At 40.2% G+C, this 17,422-nt stretch overlaps 1 protein-coding gene, 1 long non-coding RNA gene and 1 other non-coding gene across 3 annotated transcripts in view; 1 reads left to right on the top strand and 2 right to left on the bottom strand.

The window, feature by feature from the left end:
- PRSS12 (serine protease 12) overlaps positions 1-13,239 on the top strand; it is a 71,657-nt gene extending 58,418 nt beyond the window's left edge. The window contains exons 12-13 of the mRNA XM_059066745.2: positions 9,653-9,933; positions 12,159-13,239. Coding sequence (XP_058922728.1) covers positions 9,653-9,933; positions 12,159-12,466 — 589 coding nt within the window. The 3' untranslated portion in view covers positions 12,467-13,239. The remainder of the gene's footprint in view (positions 1-9,652; positions 9,934-12,158) is intronic.
- Positions 13,240-14,742: 1,503 nt separating this feature from the next.
- Positions 14,743-15,815, bottom strand: LOC131758538 (uncharacterized). Its single transcript, XR_009336209.2, has 3 exons — positions 15,420-15,815; positions 15,127-15,169; positions 14,743-14,894 (listed from the first exon to the last, which is right to left on the bottom strand). It is a non-coding gene; the product is annotated as an uncharacterized lncRNA (long non-coding RNA).
- On the bottom strand, positions 15,239-15,369 carry LOC131759032 (small nucleolar RNA SNORA24). Its single transcript, XR_009336366.1, has one exon. It is a non-coding gene; the product is annotated as a small nucleolar RNA SNORA24 (small nucleolar RNA).
- Positions 15,816-17,422: the final 1,607 nt, after the last annotated feature.

Raw genomic sequence — 17,422 nt, 5'->3', positions numbered from 1 at the left:
AGTTCCCATGTATCTTTGTTTCTAGAATCTCTATTCACTTCCTCTTATCTATTTTGATAATTATGGAGTCATGTTCCATGTTCAAGGTGCTGCAGAAGACACAAATCTGTATTTTACATAGCCTTTGTCATTTCTGCGGTAATAATTGAGTTTGAGAGTTCACCTATATACCAGTGGGTTTAATATATAGTCCTGTGTTACATGAATGGCACAGACAATAAAGATTCATTTATTAGCTTAACAAAAAGTTATTGAGGCTGTAATGTTCCCAGGAATGTGCCATGTGCTAGAAATATCTTGGAGAATAAGACGGATAGGACCCTTGGTACCATGAGTTTTTAATGCAGCTATAGGAACCCAGAGGAGGGAGACATGGGATCAAAAAAAGTTTAGAGCACCATTTTTAAAGTGTGGATTTTCACCACAATAGTAGGTATTGGGTTGGCCAAAAAGTTCGTTCGGTTTTTTCTCTCAGATGTTCTCAGAAACCCCGAATGAACCTTTTGGCCAACCCAATACATTCAGCTTATTAAAAATCCAGATTTCTGGGCCCCTACCCCAGATCTACTGAATCTTTGGAGCTAAGACCCGGGAGTTTACATTTTTATCAAGCATCTTTGATGATTCTCATGAACATTAAAGGTTGAGACCCTCTTGCTCCTGGAGAGAATAGAATGTGGTCTGGACTTTTGAAGAATGATGATGAGGAAGAATATAATGGAGTTAACAGGATACTTATCCTTGCCCTATTCAACATATTAATCACTAAACTGAAACAGGACACTGATGATAAATTAATCATATTTTTGATGCCAGGAGATTGGGAGGGACACGTAATACGTTAGATGATTGGATCCATGGTGGCACAGAATATTGGTAGGCTGATTCTAATAAAAAGTAATGTGGAATAAAGAGGAAGTAAAATTCTGTCTTGAGTTCAGGAAACCTGGCTTGAATGCAGCACACGTGAAAAAGACCTTATGGGTTTAGCATCCTGCAACCTTAATAGAGTCAGTGATGCCATGTGGTTGCCCACAAAGTTAATCAGCCTTGGGCAGCCCTGACAGAACAGCGCCAACACAAGATGCTTGCTCTTCTGTCCTGTGCTCAAGCTGTTGTAAGGGGCAAAAGCACTGTCGCTATCAAACAGAGAGAGGGCTTCCCTGGTGGTGCAGTGGTTGCGAGTCCGCCTGCCGATGCAGGGGACACGGGTTTGCGCCCCGGTCCTGGAAGATGCCACATGCCGCGGAGCGGCTGGGCCCGTGAGCCATGGCCGCTGAGCCTGCGCGTCTGCAGCCTGTGCTCTGCAACGGGAGAGGCCGCAGCAGTGAGAGGCCCGCGTTATCAAAAAAAAAAAAAAAAAAAGAAGCAGGAAAGGTCTGGAATGCCAGGGTGCTGAATCTGTTTCATTCACTAGGCAGTGGGAAACCACTAAAGGTTTTTGAGCCTTGAAATATGATCAAAGAGGAGTCTTAGGAGATGTATGGGATAGATCTGGGGGTGGGGGAAGCAAAGTAATTAATCTAGGGGTCTTATGAACAAGCTTCAAATTATATGAGAACTATTTGCATACATGCTTCTGTGCCTTTTTCTGGAGTGACTCAAATTAGTCCTTGTTATCAAGTGATTAAACCCACTGTGGTAGGAACTGGAGGGAGACTGGTTGTAAGGCTATTGTAATAAAGATAGAAGGTAGAAAAGAAAAGGAGGGAGAGAAGGTAGAGACCCTGATAGAAATCAGTAGAACTTGGCACTGTGTAACCAGCGACTTGGATCTGGCCATCAAGACCAAGGTTACAGTTCCAGCTCCTCCAACTGTTAATTGTTTCACTTTGTGGAGATTATTTTAACCTCTGGGAGCCTCAATTTTCTCATCTGTAAAATGAAGGCAATAACGTCCTACAGTGAGGAACAAATGATCTGCAAAGTATGTGAAAGTATTCTATAAACTGTAAAATTCAAAAAGAATGTTGGCTATTATTATGTTGGGGTTCACAAAAAGGAATCAAACATTATTATGAGCAAAAGTAGAGAATTCAGGATTATTTTATCCCACTGACTAGTGGAGAAAAACGAGGTAGGAAACTGCAGAGAAACTGGAGAAGCCCGTCTTGCGCTTAGAATTTAAGCAAAATAATTCAGTAGGTTCAGTTTAGATTTTTCTCCTCTTGTTCAAGACTCCTTCTCTTTCAAGTAAATCTTTCTCTGCTAAAAGTTATAGACTTAGAGGTTCAAGGCTTGAAGTATTAAAGTCGGGAAATTGCCCAAAAATTCCACTTGAGGTTGAAAACTTTGATCTGACTTTTGAGTTCCCTCAAAGGTCTTTTTTTTTTTTTTAGGTACATGTTTGGGTTTGTTTGTTTACATGTCATTATTCCTCCCTTGACCTGCTCCTTCTAGATTATTGCTTCAAGTCAGTAATGGTCTCATTTGTGTTTATAAACCAAGTGTCTCGTGTATTACTTGGCACATACTAGACCCTCCTAAATGATGGATGCAGGATGAAAGTGGGGGCTCGGTTGCCAGGTGGTGGGTATATTTAAGGATGTTGCACTCTTTACAGGATGGTGGTATTCTAAACCTAGATCAACAGATAACTCCTTCCATGCTTCATTCTGAGTTTCTTCCCATTATCTGTGCAGTATAAAAGACAGCTGATTAAAAACCAGAGGAGCAGATCATGATATGCAACTTTTTGATGTGCTTTGGATAGACCGCAAGACTCTTTTAATGTGAGTAGGGAGAAAATTGTTTTGCAAAGGTGTTACAAATTCATCTGACTTGGTTTGTAACCTTTACCGGATTTCATAGACTTGTTCTGAAGTGCCCAAGGAGGTTACAACTCACATCTTTATTACAGTAAGTTTATTGACAGCCATAAGGACAGTTACCAGTGATTAGAACAAACTCCAAATTTTGTCTTCTGGGTTCAGGGACTTTGATTAAAACAACCCTCCTTTAATCATCAGAAACTCTGAAGTTTGCAAAAAATAGTTTTCATCTGGAATTGTAGACACTGTAGTACAGAAGCAATGGGGTCAGGTTCTGAGAGGTTACCTTTCTTTTAGATTTCTTGGGAGTCTAACTTAAGACCCACTGGTAGAGGACCTAGATTTCATATTTTGAAATTATCTCTCACCCCTGTTTCCTTACTGTTTGTATCTCTGCTGCTTTAACTACTGGACTTCAATATGTAAAATAGTTTCTTGTTCATGGGGCCTCCTTTGGTGTCTAATTCTTGCAGCGATGATGTAGGCCAGTGCTCTTGAACAGCCATTCTGAACAATAGGCATAGATTGCTATCACCATCTGTGTTACTTGCTATGGGATGACAGTATTTTTTTTTTTTTTTTTTTTTTTTTTTTTTTTTTTTGCGTTACGCGGGCCTCTCACTGTTGTGGCCTCTCCCGTTGTGGAGCACAGGCTCAGGACGCGCAGGCTCAGTGGCCATGGCTCACGGGCCCAGCCCACCGCGGCATGTGGGATCCTCCCGGACCGGGGCACGAACCCGTGTCCCCTGCATCGGCAGGTGGACTCGCAACCACTGCACCACCAGGGAAGCCCAAGGGATGACAGTTTTTTATGTTTATTTGTTTTGCCTCCAGAGTAGTCACTCTTTTATGTAATCCTTATATCAGAATAATATAGGAATGATTGCCTGGGGATGATGAGATCAGAACACAGTTACTCACATCCACCGTCCTGTTACACTCATTTCCTATAGAGTTGTCTCTGTATGATGAGGGTACCTTACTGGAAGTCTGGCAGAGCTCTAATAATCCAGCTCTACATTCATAGCTTTCACGTATTGTGGTGTCCAAAACATTCTTTTATGCCAACGTTAACAAGGGTAACTGAGGTAGTTGGTGAATCACCATTTAAAGGCCTCTATCCCATTTTCCACATTTTTCCTAGTGTTAATACAGACCTTGGAATGCAGTATCCCGGTGGCAGTTTGAAGCAGAAACTTGGATAAATTAAGTTTTTCTGCAGTTGCCCTATGAATTTTACACAATATAAATTGCTTGCTTTTGCTATTTTCTACTTTTTTTTTTTTTTTTTTTTTTTTGCCACACTATGTGGCTTGCAGGATCTTAGTTCCCCGATCAGGGATCGAACCCCCGACCCCTACAGTGGAAGCATGGAGTCCTAACTACTGGACTGCCAGTGAACTCCCACTATTTTCTACTTTAAACCATTACTACAAGTACTGTAAAATGACCCTCTCTCTATGGTGGTATGGCAATATAATTGAGAGAAAAAATCCTGAATGTTAAACTAATTTCTTTTAATTGTTTGTTCTGATAACAAACACCACTTTGGAGGAAAGAATGTACCCAAAACAATGATTCTTTCATTTCTGTAATTCTTCTGCAAATTTGATTGGATCAAGAATATAGCTTTACCTGATTTTATCTATTTGACTTTTTTGCCTAGAATCACCAAAGAAGCTGGAAATTGTCAGAGATTGCTGCTCTGAAAATCAGAAATATCTAAATTATTAGACATTATAATTAGAAAGATGAGCCACAGAGTAATGGGACTTCTTTTTAAGAACAAAATGCGTGCGGTACTTCTGAATTAACTCTTCTAATTCTAGAAATTTTTAATTGTAGTTTATTTTAATTCCAGAATCTCAGAGAAATTGGAATAGTGGATTTTACTAAGTGCCCTGTCTCATACCTTCTCTTGCTCAAACTTGTCCAGGAATTTCATCCAATTTTTATTTGAGGGGGAGTTGAAAGCATTTCAGCAAAGCAAACAACTGAATGGCTTGTCAGCCAAAACCGGAAATGTTTGTTTTAGAAGCATTTTTGAATAAAGTGTTTCAAAATAACAAAAGCTCAGCTAGAAAGACCTTAAAATGCATTGAAAAAGAATTCCTTGATACATTTTTGAGAAGCCTAGAGCCATCGACAATGATTTCAAAGTGCAAAATCATACTGGTAATCTCAGCCCAAGTGTTATCCCTGAAGTATATAATCGCACTCACTAGGACAGGTGACACTGGAAGACAAATATTTGGTTAGAAAACTAATCCAGTCTTGTGTCAGATGCTCTTCAAATTCCAAGCATAAATCTATTCTAAGAATAACTGGAGTGAAAGGAGTGTGGGAATCACTGCTTGGATTTAGCTGGTCCATTTCTTAAATCAGGACGACTTTAAAAGTGTAGATTCTAATAAGGAACTTCATTTTAACAAGAATGATGCATTTTTCCTTCTTGTCAGGTAAAAATATTTAATTTTTATTCTCAGGTTAATATCAACTCCTGCTTGGTGAGCATATTAATTTGGGAGTACACTAAAAAATACCCGCTGAAATCTACCTGATCTGAGAACACAGTATAAGTATGGAACGCGTACGTGTTTGTGTTACGGCAATCTGTTAGTCACCTCTTAGTATGCTCACTTCACCCAGTGAAATTCCAGGCATGAAGAGGCGGGCGTTTTGCCCGTGCCTTTAAGTCTTTGGTTCGGTGGTTCTCCAGCCTGACTGTGAATTTGGATCACCCATGGTCCTACATCAGCCCTATTAATTTAATGTTCTCGGAGTTTGTGTGGCCTGGACATTTGTAGTCTTAAAAGTGGTACAGGTGATTCTGATGAACAGCCAGTATTAATGAGAACATTATTAGATCTTTGTGGAGACTTTTTTTAAAAAGTAACTTTTGTGATGGTGTTGTTATAACATAGGAATTGGTGAGAGGTCTCATTTCAGTAAGTTCGGGATCAGAGTGTATGTATGTGAACAGAACGTGTCTTCCAAAAGAAGTCATTTAACATATATTTATTAAGAGCTTTCTCTGTGCAAACCACTTTGCTTGGTGCTGAGGATACAAAAGTGAGCATGACACGGTCTTTACACTTAAGGAGGCTTTAACTGGGGAGACCTGACATCTTAACAAGTTGTAGAAGCTGTTATAAATGCTCTGACAGTGCTATTGGGAGTGTTCAAAAGAAGGATTGGCTAGCTTTCGGGGAGGGCAGGAAGAGCTTCCTAGATGTTGAGACTTGAAAGATAAAAATCAGTTTTTGGCATATTAGGATAAGGGGTGGAGGGAATGAGATTGCAAATAGTCTGAATAAAGACAGGTTTGTCAGATACCTCTTCAAGCGGCCAGAATAATAGGGACACAGACACGAGGACGAGGGTGGTATCAGAGAGGTGGACAAGGGCCATTCTTGGATGGGTTTGTATATCATTTAAGGAATTTGAACTTTACTATGTAAACAGTGAAGGGTATCTATCTGGAAGGGTATCCAGAAGAGTAGTTATAGTATTAGATAGAAACATGGCTCTGGCTGCCATGTGAAGGATGGCTTGAAAAAGTTGAAACTTGAAGCAGCAAGGCCATTTAGCAGACAGCTGTAGTAATCCAGGCATGAAGTGACGCATTAAGGCAAGATTTCCCAAGACTTTAAAACTGGGATATTTGAACAATAAATTTCCTTGCTGTAGTAATGTCCTGTTTCTTTGTTCACTGGCTGAAGACTCAACTTTTAGATAATGTAGGATATATTTATATAGCCAGTTTAGATGCAAGGATTATTTTAGCTAAGTGTCACAGCTCTTTTTCAAAGAATGGAAAAGATTGTTGCAATAAAACTTTTTTTCTTTGGTTGAACAGTAATGTAATTATCTTAAATATTAAAAGTTGACATATGAAGGGAATGTCTCATAACTCGAGCTTAAAAGTTATAAGCCACACAAGAAACTGCATTCAAGAAAAATTAAAAAATAGGATGCCTACTTTATGCCATAGTATTTCTCTAAACCAGTGCTATCTACTAGAAATATAACGTGAGCCACAAATACAAACATGTATATAAGTTTAAATTTTCTAGTAGACACATTAAAAGATTAAAAAACCAAATGGGTGAAATTAACTTCACCCATATATTGGTTATATAATGATATGTTGATATATATATATAATTATATATTTCATTTAACTCAGTATATCCAAAATATCATTGCAAAATAGGATATAAAATTGAGATATTTGATAGTCTTATCTAGAGAAACAATATATTTTATATTCTTTTTTCATAGTAAATATTTGAAATCTTGTGCATATTTTTGTACTTTTAGCACATCTCATTTTGGACCAACTGCATTTCAAGTGCTTCATTAGTCACATGTGGCTACTGTACTGGACAGTGAAGCTTGAGATAATTTCTTAAATTCCATTCCAAAGATATATGAAACATTTCAGCAGCACTTTCAAGGATGCACTGACAGTTATTCTTGTTAGAAACATAAATCACTTGGGATTTTGCTTTAAAACCTGAATATATTAATGAATCATATTGAATTTTTATAATACATTAGTCTCAATACACAGAAAGTAGAGGTGAGAGTTATTTAAATATCTGGTTATTCTTCATGACTATTACTTTTTAGAGTTTCAGGATATGAAATAATCCTAAACTTTAAGTTTGAAGTGGAACCTGTAAGAAGATAGTCTCTAGGTACAATATATGAAAAGCCTTCTGAACTTTAAAGATATGTGATAATTGAAGGTTGAAAATGGAGAATTTGAAGGAACCACAGGAAATTATTAGTTTCATAAATCACTAGTAGGAGGCTGCATAAGCTCAATCATCTTTGTTGCACTGTTCAGTTTTCTGAGCTGACACAGTTAAGAAAATCACTTTATATATTGCAATGTTGTCAGAGCCCTACTTAGGGCTATAAGAATCTTTGAGCAACTTATAACTTCCAGAAATTTTATAGGAATAAATGAAAGGTTATTTCAAATAGGCAGTCACTAGAAACTTCCAGTTTTTGAATACCACTTCTCTAAATTCACATTCAAGTACAGGCCCCGTTTCTAGTGGAAGATATTGAAGTTTTGATTTAAAAAAAAATTAAGGTGAGAGCTGTTAAATGTTTGTTTTTCCCTTTGAACAGATGCTAGTGGAAAGTAGGTGGTGAGTTGATGAAACCAGAGTTGGAGTTTTGGCAGATCAGGGAGAGAAGGATTGAGAGTTATTGCAAAAGAGTGATGATGGCATCCAAGCCTTGTAAGAAGTCTTAAGCAGAGTGAGAATGGCATGAAAAGACTAGTGGGGCCGACGGATTGAAGTCCAGTGGGGGTGAAGAGCTGTAAAACTGTAAAGATAGGAGGTACTTAAGTATGAGTAGAGCTGTAAAACTGTCAAGATGAGATGCTTGAAATCAAGACTTCAAAAATGTGTAATATTTGGTGAGTATGAGCTGTAGGTGGGGGGCTGAGATCAAGTAGAGAAAACACTCTGCAGGTGAGGAGGTTAGGGAACTAAAAGGGAAAGGTGTTGGGAATTAAGTCACTGAGAATGTTTTAAGTAGCTATAGAGGGGAAGCGAGCAAGGTGCTATACTCTTCAGTGAGAAAGAGGAAGTGATCAGGAAGTGGGTTGGATGATGTATTTTAGGTCGGTGGTTCTCCAATGGGTACAATTTGCACCCTAGGGAATATATGGAAATGTCTGGAGACATTTTTGGTTGTCAAACTGGGGTGTGCGTATGCGAGTGTGCATGCTACTGGCATCTAGTGAAGAGAGGCCAGGGATGCTTCTCAACATCCTACAATGCACAGCACAGCCCCTTACAACAAATGATAATCGGGTCCCAAATGTCAGTAGTGCTGAGGTTGAGAAACTGCTTTAGGTAGATGTATCAGAATCAAGGTATGTTGGCCGAAAAACAGGCTGCGAACTGTCAATCAAGTAAATATTGTATTTCTAGTTTAATTGAATAGTTCCTATGGAAAAAAGACAACATTCATTAAAAATAAATTCATTCATTCACTAAATCAACAAACATATGCTGCATTCCTACTTAATTGGCATCACTATTCTCGAAGTGTGATTCACCAGTGAACACAAAGATCCCTGCCCTTGAGTACATTTTGTTCAAGGTGGGGGGAGACAGAGAACAATAAACACAATAAACAGTAAATCAGATAATTTGTTAGAAAGTAGTGTTTAATAAAAAAGGAAAAGTAAAGCAGATTAGGGATATTGGGAGAGCTCGGGGATGGGAGCACAAACAAGGGGGTTGCAATTTTAGATGTCAAGGAAGGTCTTACTGAGGTGATGTCTGAACAAAGATTTAAGAGGTGAGAGCATATAGTGAATGTTATGTTGCCCTGAAGGTAGTTTTGGTTTGCATTCAGTTCACAGAAAAGGGGAGTAAAGTGGATTGTGCTAAGTGCTTTGGGGGATACACAGTTAGATCAGACATAGTTTCTGCCGTCATGGAATTTCATGATGAACTAACAATCTTGGAAATGATAGAAAATGACGACAGCAAACACAGGATGGTAATTTTGCCCTATACTATTTGTTCCTGTTTTGGTCCATTTTCATGGTGGGGAAATGACACAATTCCCTTACTTTCCACATTTGCTCCTTCTCAGAAAACAGAGTTAGATGGTAACCTGGGTTGAGTAGTGAAATGAATGAAGAAAAAAAGTGGTGACAGTGGGTTTAGCGTGTGAGACCGAGAGCGGTGGGATCAGAGAAAAGGAAAGAAAGGTTAAACTTATAAAAGGGATTAATGATTTGGAAGAAAGGCTTACAAGCGTCTCTATTAACCTACCTGGCTGACAGTTACCAGTTTACAACATTTGAAACAAGCCTCCCATTAGCTCCCTCTGCCTCCCAGGTACGGTAACAGCACTAGGAACTATGCTGTTCGGGTTGGGGATTATCATACTCTGGTGCCGGAGGAGTTTGAGGAAGAAATTGGAGTCCAGCGGATTGTGATTCACCGGGAGTATCGACCAGACAGCAGTGACTACGACATCGCCCTGGTCAGATTACAAGGACCAGAAGAACAATGTGCCAGACTCAGCAGCCACGTTTTGCCAGCCTGTTTGCCACTCCGGAGAGAGAGGCCACAGAAAACAGCCTCCAATTGTTACATAACAGGATGGGGAGACACAGGTAACAAATAACCCAGAGAGACAATTAAAATCTGGGCACCTGCTTGTGTCTGGGATTATCCATACATCTGGGTGCACAGTGGGTAGCAAAATCTTAAAGGGTGAGTTCAGGCTTAGTTGTTTGGAAATGCTGCCAAGTGGGAGATGCATGCATGTAATCTGGATTCATACCCTGAGGGTACTGTGGTTCCCATTAGAACTTAGACCCTACTCAGGACTTGGGCCTAGCTGTCTCTATTTTAAAAAGTTTTCCTGATGACTTTGCTGTAGCTACCCCAGCAAAGGGCTTTGGCGTTTGATGGTTTCTTTGTAACGGAGCCCTTTATCAAAGTGAATCTTACGCAGAATTCCTAAATGAAGAACAGACAAAAATCAGAGCTACTGAGGTTCAAGTGGAAGGATCCAGCTCGCTTGGGTTTCTCCTCCCACAACCCCCTTTCTCGTTCTTCCCACCTCCCCGTCCCCAAGCAGCATAGTGTTCAGCTTGTGCTCTTCTCAGGCAAACAGCTTCCTGTATGGTCTTGCTAGAGTTAACATCAGCTAGTGCTTGCTCAGGATGGTCTTCGAAACATCTAGGTCTCACCTGGATTAGGTGGCTCGACTCACAAATGACTACTGAGTAAGGAGAACGATGATTGGGTTGACTGCTCTCCATTAAAAGTAATTAACACTAGCGCGTCCCTGGTGGCGCAGTGGTTGAGAGTCCACCTCCCGATGCAGGGGACACGGGTTCGTGCCCCGGTCCGGGAGGATCCCACATGCCGCGGAGCGGCTGGGCCCGTGAGCCGTGGCCGCTGAGCCTGCGCGTCCGGAGCCTGTGCTCCGCAACGGGAGAGGGCACAACAGTGAGAGGCCCACGTACCGCAAAAAAAAAAAAAAAAAAGAAAAGTAATTAACGCTGAAAAGAACATCAAATAAGTATTTCTACAGGTGATAATTTCAATAAGCTTATATTTAGTAAATATAAGTATTTGTTTTCATTTTATCCCATGCTACATTAAATCTGGGCTTTAAACGTAACATTATTTCATAGCAGCAAAATGTAGAACATCTGTAGCAGATATACAATACTGAAAAAGCTCTGAGACCAATCCTGAAATAAACCTTAAAAAGTGGAAACATTTCCTGGATGATATAATAGAATCAGGTCAGAGTAAATGCCTTCGCACGACGCTATGCTGATCTGTGGGGCAAACTGAAGGCTGGAGTATAGCTGTTGAAATTATTACTTCATCAGGAAAGTGAATCAATCACCTCCCTTTAGACACTACATCTGAATAGAGATGACAAAGAAAGTAAATTTTACAGAATGTTTTATTATGGATGAATCACTCCAGTTGAGTAAATTGGATTGGAGAATAATGTGGAGTTTAGATCCAAGAAAAGGCTATCATGGAGAACCTATCAATTATACATTTTAGCCACTAAACAGAATGAGTGGCTTACTAGGAAATAGAATACGTTAACAAGTGGTTAAACTTCAGCCTGTTTCTATGTAAGAATGTTGTTTTGGAATTATCTTTATGAAATACCATGTTTCTCTTGAGGATAGTAATTGCCACCTTATGTGCTTATATAGAATTATTTATAATTAATCCTCAAGTCAGTGAAGTTAAGTAGAGGAGTCCTAGAGCAGTGGATTTGCTAATACAGAACCAGCATGAATGCACCCTCAGTGTTCTAATATACAGAATTCAAATTCTTTTTTTTTTTTTTTTTTGTGCTATGCGGGCCTCTCACTGTTGTGGCCTCTCCCATTGCGGAGCACAGGCTGCGGACGCGCAGGCTCAGCGGCCATGGCTCACGGGCCGAGCCGCTCCGCGGCATGTGGGATCTTCCCGGACCAGGGCACGAACCCGTGTCTCCTGCATCGGCAGGCGGATTCTCAACCACTGCGCCACCAGGGAAGCCCCAGAATTCAAATTCTAAAGCCTGCACAAATGTGTTCTGTAGGTTACCTTTTTCTACTGGGCAAGTCTGTAAGCGTTACTAAAGTATTCTTCAAAAAATGCAGTACTGAGAAAACAGAATAGTGAAGGGTTAGAGTATGGTTAAGTACAAACAATTAAAAAAATACCATTTATAGGTATCACTCACTTAAACTACACTAATGCTACAATAGGGCTTTTTATTTTAATAAGGTTATTAAATGTTCATTAAATGTTCAATGTAGCTCTTCACTACGTTCTTTACCTGGAATCTAATTCAATTATTTGGCCTGCATAGGACGAGCCTACTCAAGAACTCTACAACAAGCAGCCATCCCCTTACTTCCCAAGAGGTTTTGTGAAGACCGTTACAAAGGTCGATTTACAGGAAGGATGCTCTGTGCTGGAAACCTCCATGAACACAAACGTGTGGACAGCTGCCAGGGAGACAGCGGAGGACCACTCATGTGTGAACGGCCAGGAGAGAGCTGGGTTGTATACGGGGTGACTTCCTGGGGATATGGCTGTGGGGTCAAGGATTCCCCTGGTGTTTATACCAAAGTCTCAGCCTTTGTACCTTGGATAAAAAGTGTCACCAAACTGTAATCCTTCATGGCAGCCTCAAGAAAATAATATTTAAAGAATCTGTTGGAAAATTTCCAACATTAGCATTTAGCCAGAGATGCCAGCTAATGGGAGCAGAGATCCATATTTGTGTTGTGTTGTGATAAGAACTGTGTACCCCCCTTTGCTGCTTGAGAATTTGTGATGTGAACATTCTGGTTACAGATACCTCAGTGTAGTAACGATTATCCGTATTTAGCATTGTTGCCTACCCAAATTAGTTTAATGGACACTAAATTCATTATTCTCCTGAGTCTTGTCTCTGCCTATTTCTCAGCATTCTCCAGAGATTATTGTATATTGATTGTGCAGTCAGGCTGTTTTTACATTAATTTGGATTGAGAACTCCTTTATAACTGAATCAATGGTACATATTCATATAAAGAGCCTACATTTGACATAAAAAAAATACTCTTTACTATACCCAAAATAAGAGTGGCATTGTTTTCTGTTCATGTAATTCTTTAAGCTCAGATTTTTTTCCTTAGGCTGATTAAAAAAAAAAAAAAAAAATCAGACCACATCTTTCTGGCCTTTCATGAGAAAACTGAAGGCCAAAAAGATAAAGGAATTCTATTATAAACAGACTGGAAAAGAATATCATTGTCACAGTACATTCCTGAATGAAGCCTTTGTACCAAGCACTATGGCAACTAAAGAGAAAAACATTCTAGCTACCTTGTATGTTGTTAGCACAAATTAGCATTCCTGATAACATAATAAAGAATGCCTTCAAACTGTTCAATGCACAACCTAATTCAATCTGCTTGATTACTTTTAATCACTTCAAGTTTACAGCTTGGTAAAAAAAAAGTTTTTTCCTTAGCATCATGCTGTTTTCCAGACCATGATTTAAGAGTGCCACCTACTGCAACCTTCGGGTAACTAACTTAAACCTGCAGAGTATCCTGATAGTCCCATCTAATAAAAATAGACGATTAAAAATGCTTTCCCTGTCTATAGTATGGGAAAGTCTAAAATAACTGTTATGTTTAATCCATATACCACTTATGTACTAGGTGGCTATGCACCTCATTGACAATTTATAAAAGGTAAGATTTTATAATATTTCTAGTTTTCAAATGGGTTAACAGGCAGAGGCCAAGATGAGACAGCTGTTGAAAGGTTTTGAATCCAAACTCCAGAACTGGAAGAGTCCCAATGCAGACAAGAGCATCTCCTTCCATCCCTCTAACCCATGCTTCTCCAGTCTAAAGGTAAGTTTTCCCTCTGGCTGTTTCCCAAAGGAGTAACGGATAGCTGCTTACTATGTATCCTACAGGGCATTCTTGGTAGCAGCACAAAATCTTTGCCCAAATATAAAAGCTAAGCCCTCAGGATACTTGAGTAATCTTTATCAGGGGTGACATGACTGCTATCATGAGTCCTTCCCAAAATCCCAGGTGGTAAAATAAGGTGAGGCAGTGAGTGCAAACTATAGGATTTAGAATGCTTAAGTAATCCTCTTAAATGGCTAACTCACCATGGAGGGACTTCACCCCCATCCCTTTCCCTTCTGTATCATATTGCATCCCTTTTGTAAATTCTGAGCTATGTAAAAAAACTGGTGCTAACCTGAAAGTGCTTTATAGTTTACTACTTTGCAGAAGTGCAATGCAGTTCAAGTAGAATAGCATTAAAACGTTTTCTAACACTCATGACTTTGATAAAGGAAAAAACTTTGCATGTACATCTAGAGATGACAGAGCTATAGACGGTGCACACATGCACAAGGGCTTGGGAAAAACCTGCAATGCAGGTGAGAAAATTTATCTTCCTGAGTTTCTCTTGGGCCATCCTTGTAATGGAACTACAGTGCTGATGCAAACATTTATATCGGCCTTTTAACTAGACCAGAGGCTGGCAAACTTAACAGATAGTTAACAGATGGCCTGCAGTTTGCTCAACCTTGAGTTAGAATGCTTGGTTCATAAGATATGCATTTATTATAGCTTAATTTTTTTTCTTGTTAAATGTTAAGTGTGAGTTTTAAAGATGCAAGTGTTCAGTGCACATCTGTGTAAAGTGCATAGCTTTTCACCATGCAGTTTCCTTAATCTGTGTGGTATTAAATGACCCTGGTCTCTTCCTCAGGGGTAAACTGGTTTTTTATGTATAATCCCCAAATAATACCTTACACAACAATACTAATTCATGTTACTTCCACTCGAGCTCCCAACAGTGGAACAGGAGGTAGCCTGTTCACTACTTATAGTTACCTTTGCACTTATTAGTCATTCAGTCAGGGAACACTGACATCTGTACAAGTCAAGCATTTTATTGATATAGCAAGGAAGCACTTATTTATTCTCCATTTAAATACCATACTTGAGATTTAAAATCACATTTGGCAGTGTACTTCAGGATGCTAAGTAAGACTTCACCCATATCGCTTTGGATTTCTTGACTTCTGCAAGAGAAGAAAACCAGCTTTATAAAACTCTAATTTGTGTACTTACCTCATGGTGCTGAGTCTTAGCAGCTAGTTCAGTTACTTTCTATTCAGTTGGCTATTTACTTTTAAATTACAAAATGCCAGCAAAATATGCCAATTTTGGCCTTCCAAATCCTTAGCACTAAGGGTTTCAGATTCAGAAACAAATATATATATATATATATATATATATAAAACAGGAACGTACCTTGTTGTTTTCCATCATCCATTGGAACAATGAGCTCAGCTTCCTAAAAACATATGAACAGTAGTTAGATGTCTGCCCCAAAACCCAATACCCTCCAGATTTTTAAAGTGAAGAATGTTACTTGTGCAAGTCAGAATCTGATACCAATTAAATGGTGACAGCTTTGCCAATAAACAAGAATATGCTCTTCCATGGCTAGGAAGGGAGACTGCCACAGCTGACAGGTCCCAAAGATACATGGAAATTCATAATCCCAGAAAAGACCAGCAAGGACAACTACAGATACTACTCACCTCCTGGATCAAACTGGCGGGTTATCCGGATGCGGTGTTACTATTTAATAGTGGCGGAGTAGATTCAAGATGGCCACATGACACCAACAGCGGAACTAATAACCTTAACCGGGGTCAGCTGCATTTACCCTTTGCCGGAAGGCCCACGGCCCACGGGCGCTAGTTTTCCGACTCAGCGACCCCGGCTGAACGTGGCTGCCCCGCGAATCAATGAACATTTAAATCCACTCAGGCGTTTGAACCTAGAGGTTTTCCAAGCTGACGTCGATCTACTCTTACAATACCGTTGCATCTCCTGCATTTTAAACTTGGCCCAAAGTTCTGTCTCAAGTATTTTAGCGCACGAAACACAGCGCCGTACCTCCACCTAAACTCTACGCTTCCCGGATGTGAAAGGCCGAATTCTTCGCCACACGCTCTCTTATAGAGCTGGTGACGCTATTCCGGGGAAGCGCCGCGAGGGGCGGGGCCTACGCGCTTTCTCCCTCCGCCCCGCCCCCCCCACCTCCGCTGAGGTTCCACCCCATCCGTTGGCCACCATCTTCCTGATGGCCCTCCCCTTCCTCAGCTTCTCCACCCCGCCTCGGCCCCCAGCTACAGCTGGACTGCTCACGTGGCCTCCGATTCCGACGCGTGCGCATTCAGAGCTGCCAAAAGTTCTCGCGAAATCAGGAAATCTTGTCGGACTCGCGCGTTCGCTGAGTGAAGAAGGCAGAAGAGCTGTTTTGTTAGGAGAGTTACTTTAGAAGTCACCCTTGTTACCAAAGCACCAGGTTCGATAGTTCTCTGCTTCTTAACCTTTTGGTTGGTTGATTTTCATGGAACTAGCTGATTTTTTTTTTTTTTTTTTTTTTTGTCTCTGCTAAAAAACTCCGTGTCTTCCCGTGTTCCGCCGACATTGCGGTTCCTGAAGCGCAGGTGTCAGTGGTCTGCAATCAGTTTTTGTTTTGTTTTGGGGGAGTCTAATCTCTTAGGAGTATTTGCACTCTACTGAAGGCCTTGCCAAAGGATTTTGTAAACACAAGATTAGGAAAAGGAAAGGGTATTAGACCGGACGAGCGTGCGGGAGACCTTTTCACATGCGTGTGTGAACGTTTCCCGTGTTGCCTTCGGACCTTGGTTTGTGGTCCACAATCTAGCCGCTCCAGAGCTTCTGTTGTCTCTTGCAAGTGGACACCTGGGTCTTAACTTCCCTGCTATACGTTTCTTTGGGGGTGCAGCTAAAAATATGGTAGGTCTGTTTCTTGAAAAGGGGAATTACAGACGTTTAGGAATACTTGGAGCCCTAGATATGTGCTTGTTAAATGCCATTTAAATTTATTTTCTATTTTCCCTTTAAATTTTCCTCCGGTATGAGACAAAAAGGTGGATCGAGGTGAAGCTTTTACTGAGTAGTGGACCATTTGGGGCACTATGTTGCAGCAGTTGCTGTCAGGTATAATGTTATCAAGCGATCTGGTGAATAAAGTGCTACAAGAGAGATCTGTGAAGCTTCATGAAATCACTACATACTTTTCGAGGGGCAGGAATTTAGGACAAGAATTTCTGTTATGGTTAGGGGTGGAATGGACAAGTTTATAGGGCATAAAATGTGAAAGAACTAAAGTTGTTTTTAAGGCTCACTTTTTCCTTTCTTCACCTTTACTCTCTTCATGATACTAGTGAATGGAAAGAACTACACAATAATACGGTTTAAATAACAAATCACAGTGGGGAATTTTGCCAAATTAGATTTGATTTAGAATCTCTAACTGAGCATGTGTTGTTTTGCTAGGGCTGGTCTAGCAAAATACCACAGACAGGATGTCTTAAACAACAGTAATTTGTTTTCTCGTAATTTTGGAGACTAGAAGTCTGAGATCAAGGTGTCCACAGGTGTGTTTCTTCAGAGACCTCTTCTTGACCTGTAGATGGGCCTGTTTCTTCACATCCTCTTCTCTCTCTGCCTATCTATAACTTAATATCTTCTTATAAGGACACCGGTCATATTGGATTAGGGCCTG

This window comes from Kogia breviceps, chromosome 6 (assembly GCF_026419965.1).
Source record: "Kogia breviceps isolate mKogBre1 chromosome 6, mKogBre1 haplotype 1, whole genome shotgun sequence".
In the NCBI taxonomy this organism is placed as follows: Eukaryota; Metazoa; Chordata; class Mammalia; order Artiodactyla; family Physeteridae; genus Kogia; species Kogia breviceps.
The sequence above is the reverse complement of the archived record's forward strand: the minus strand, read 5'-3'. Positions and strand labels throughout refer to the sequence as shown.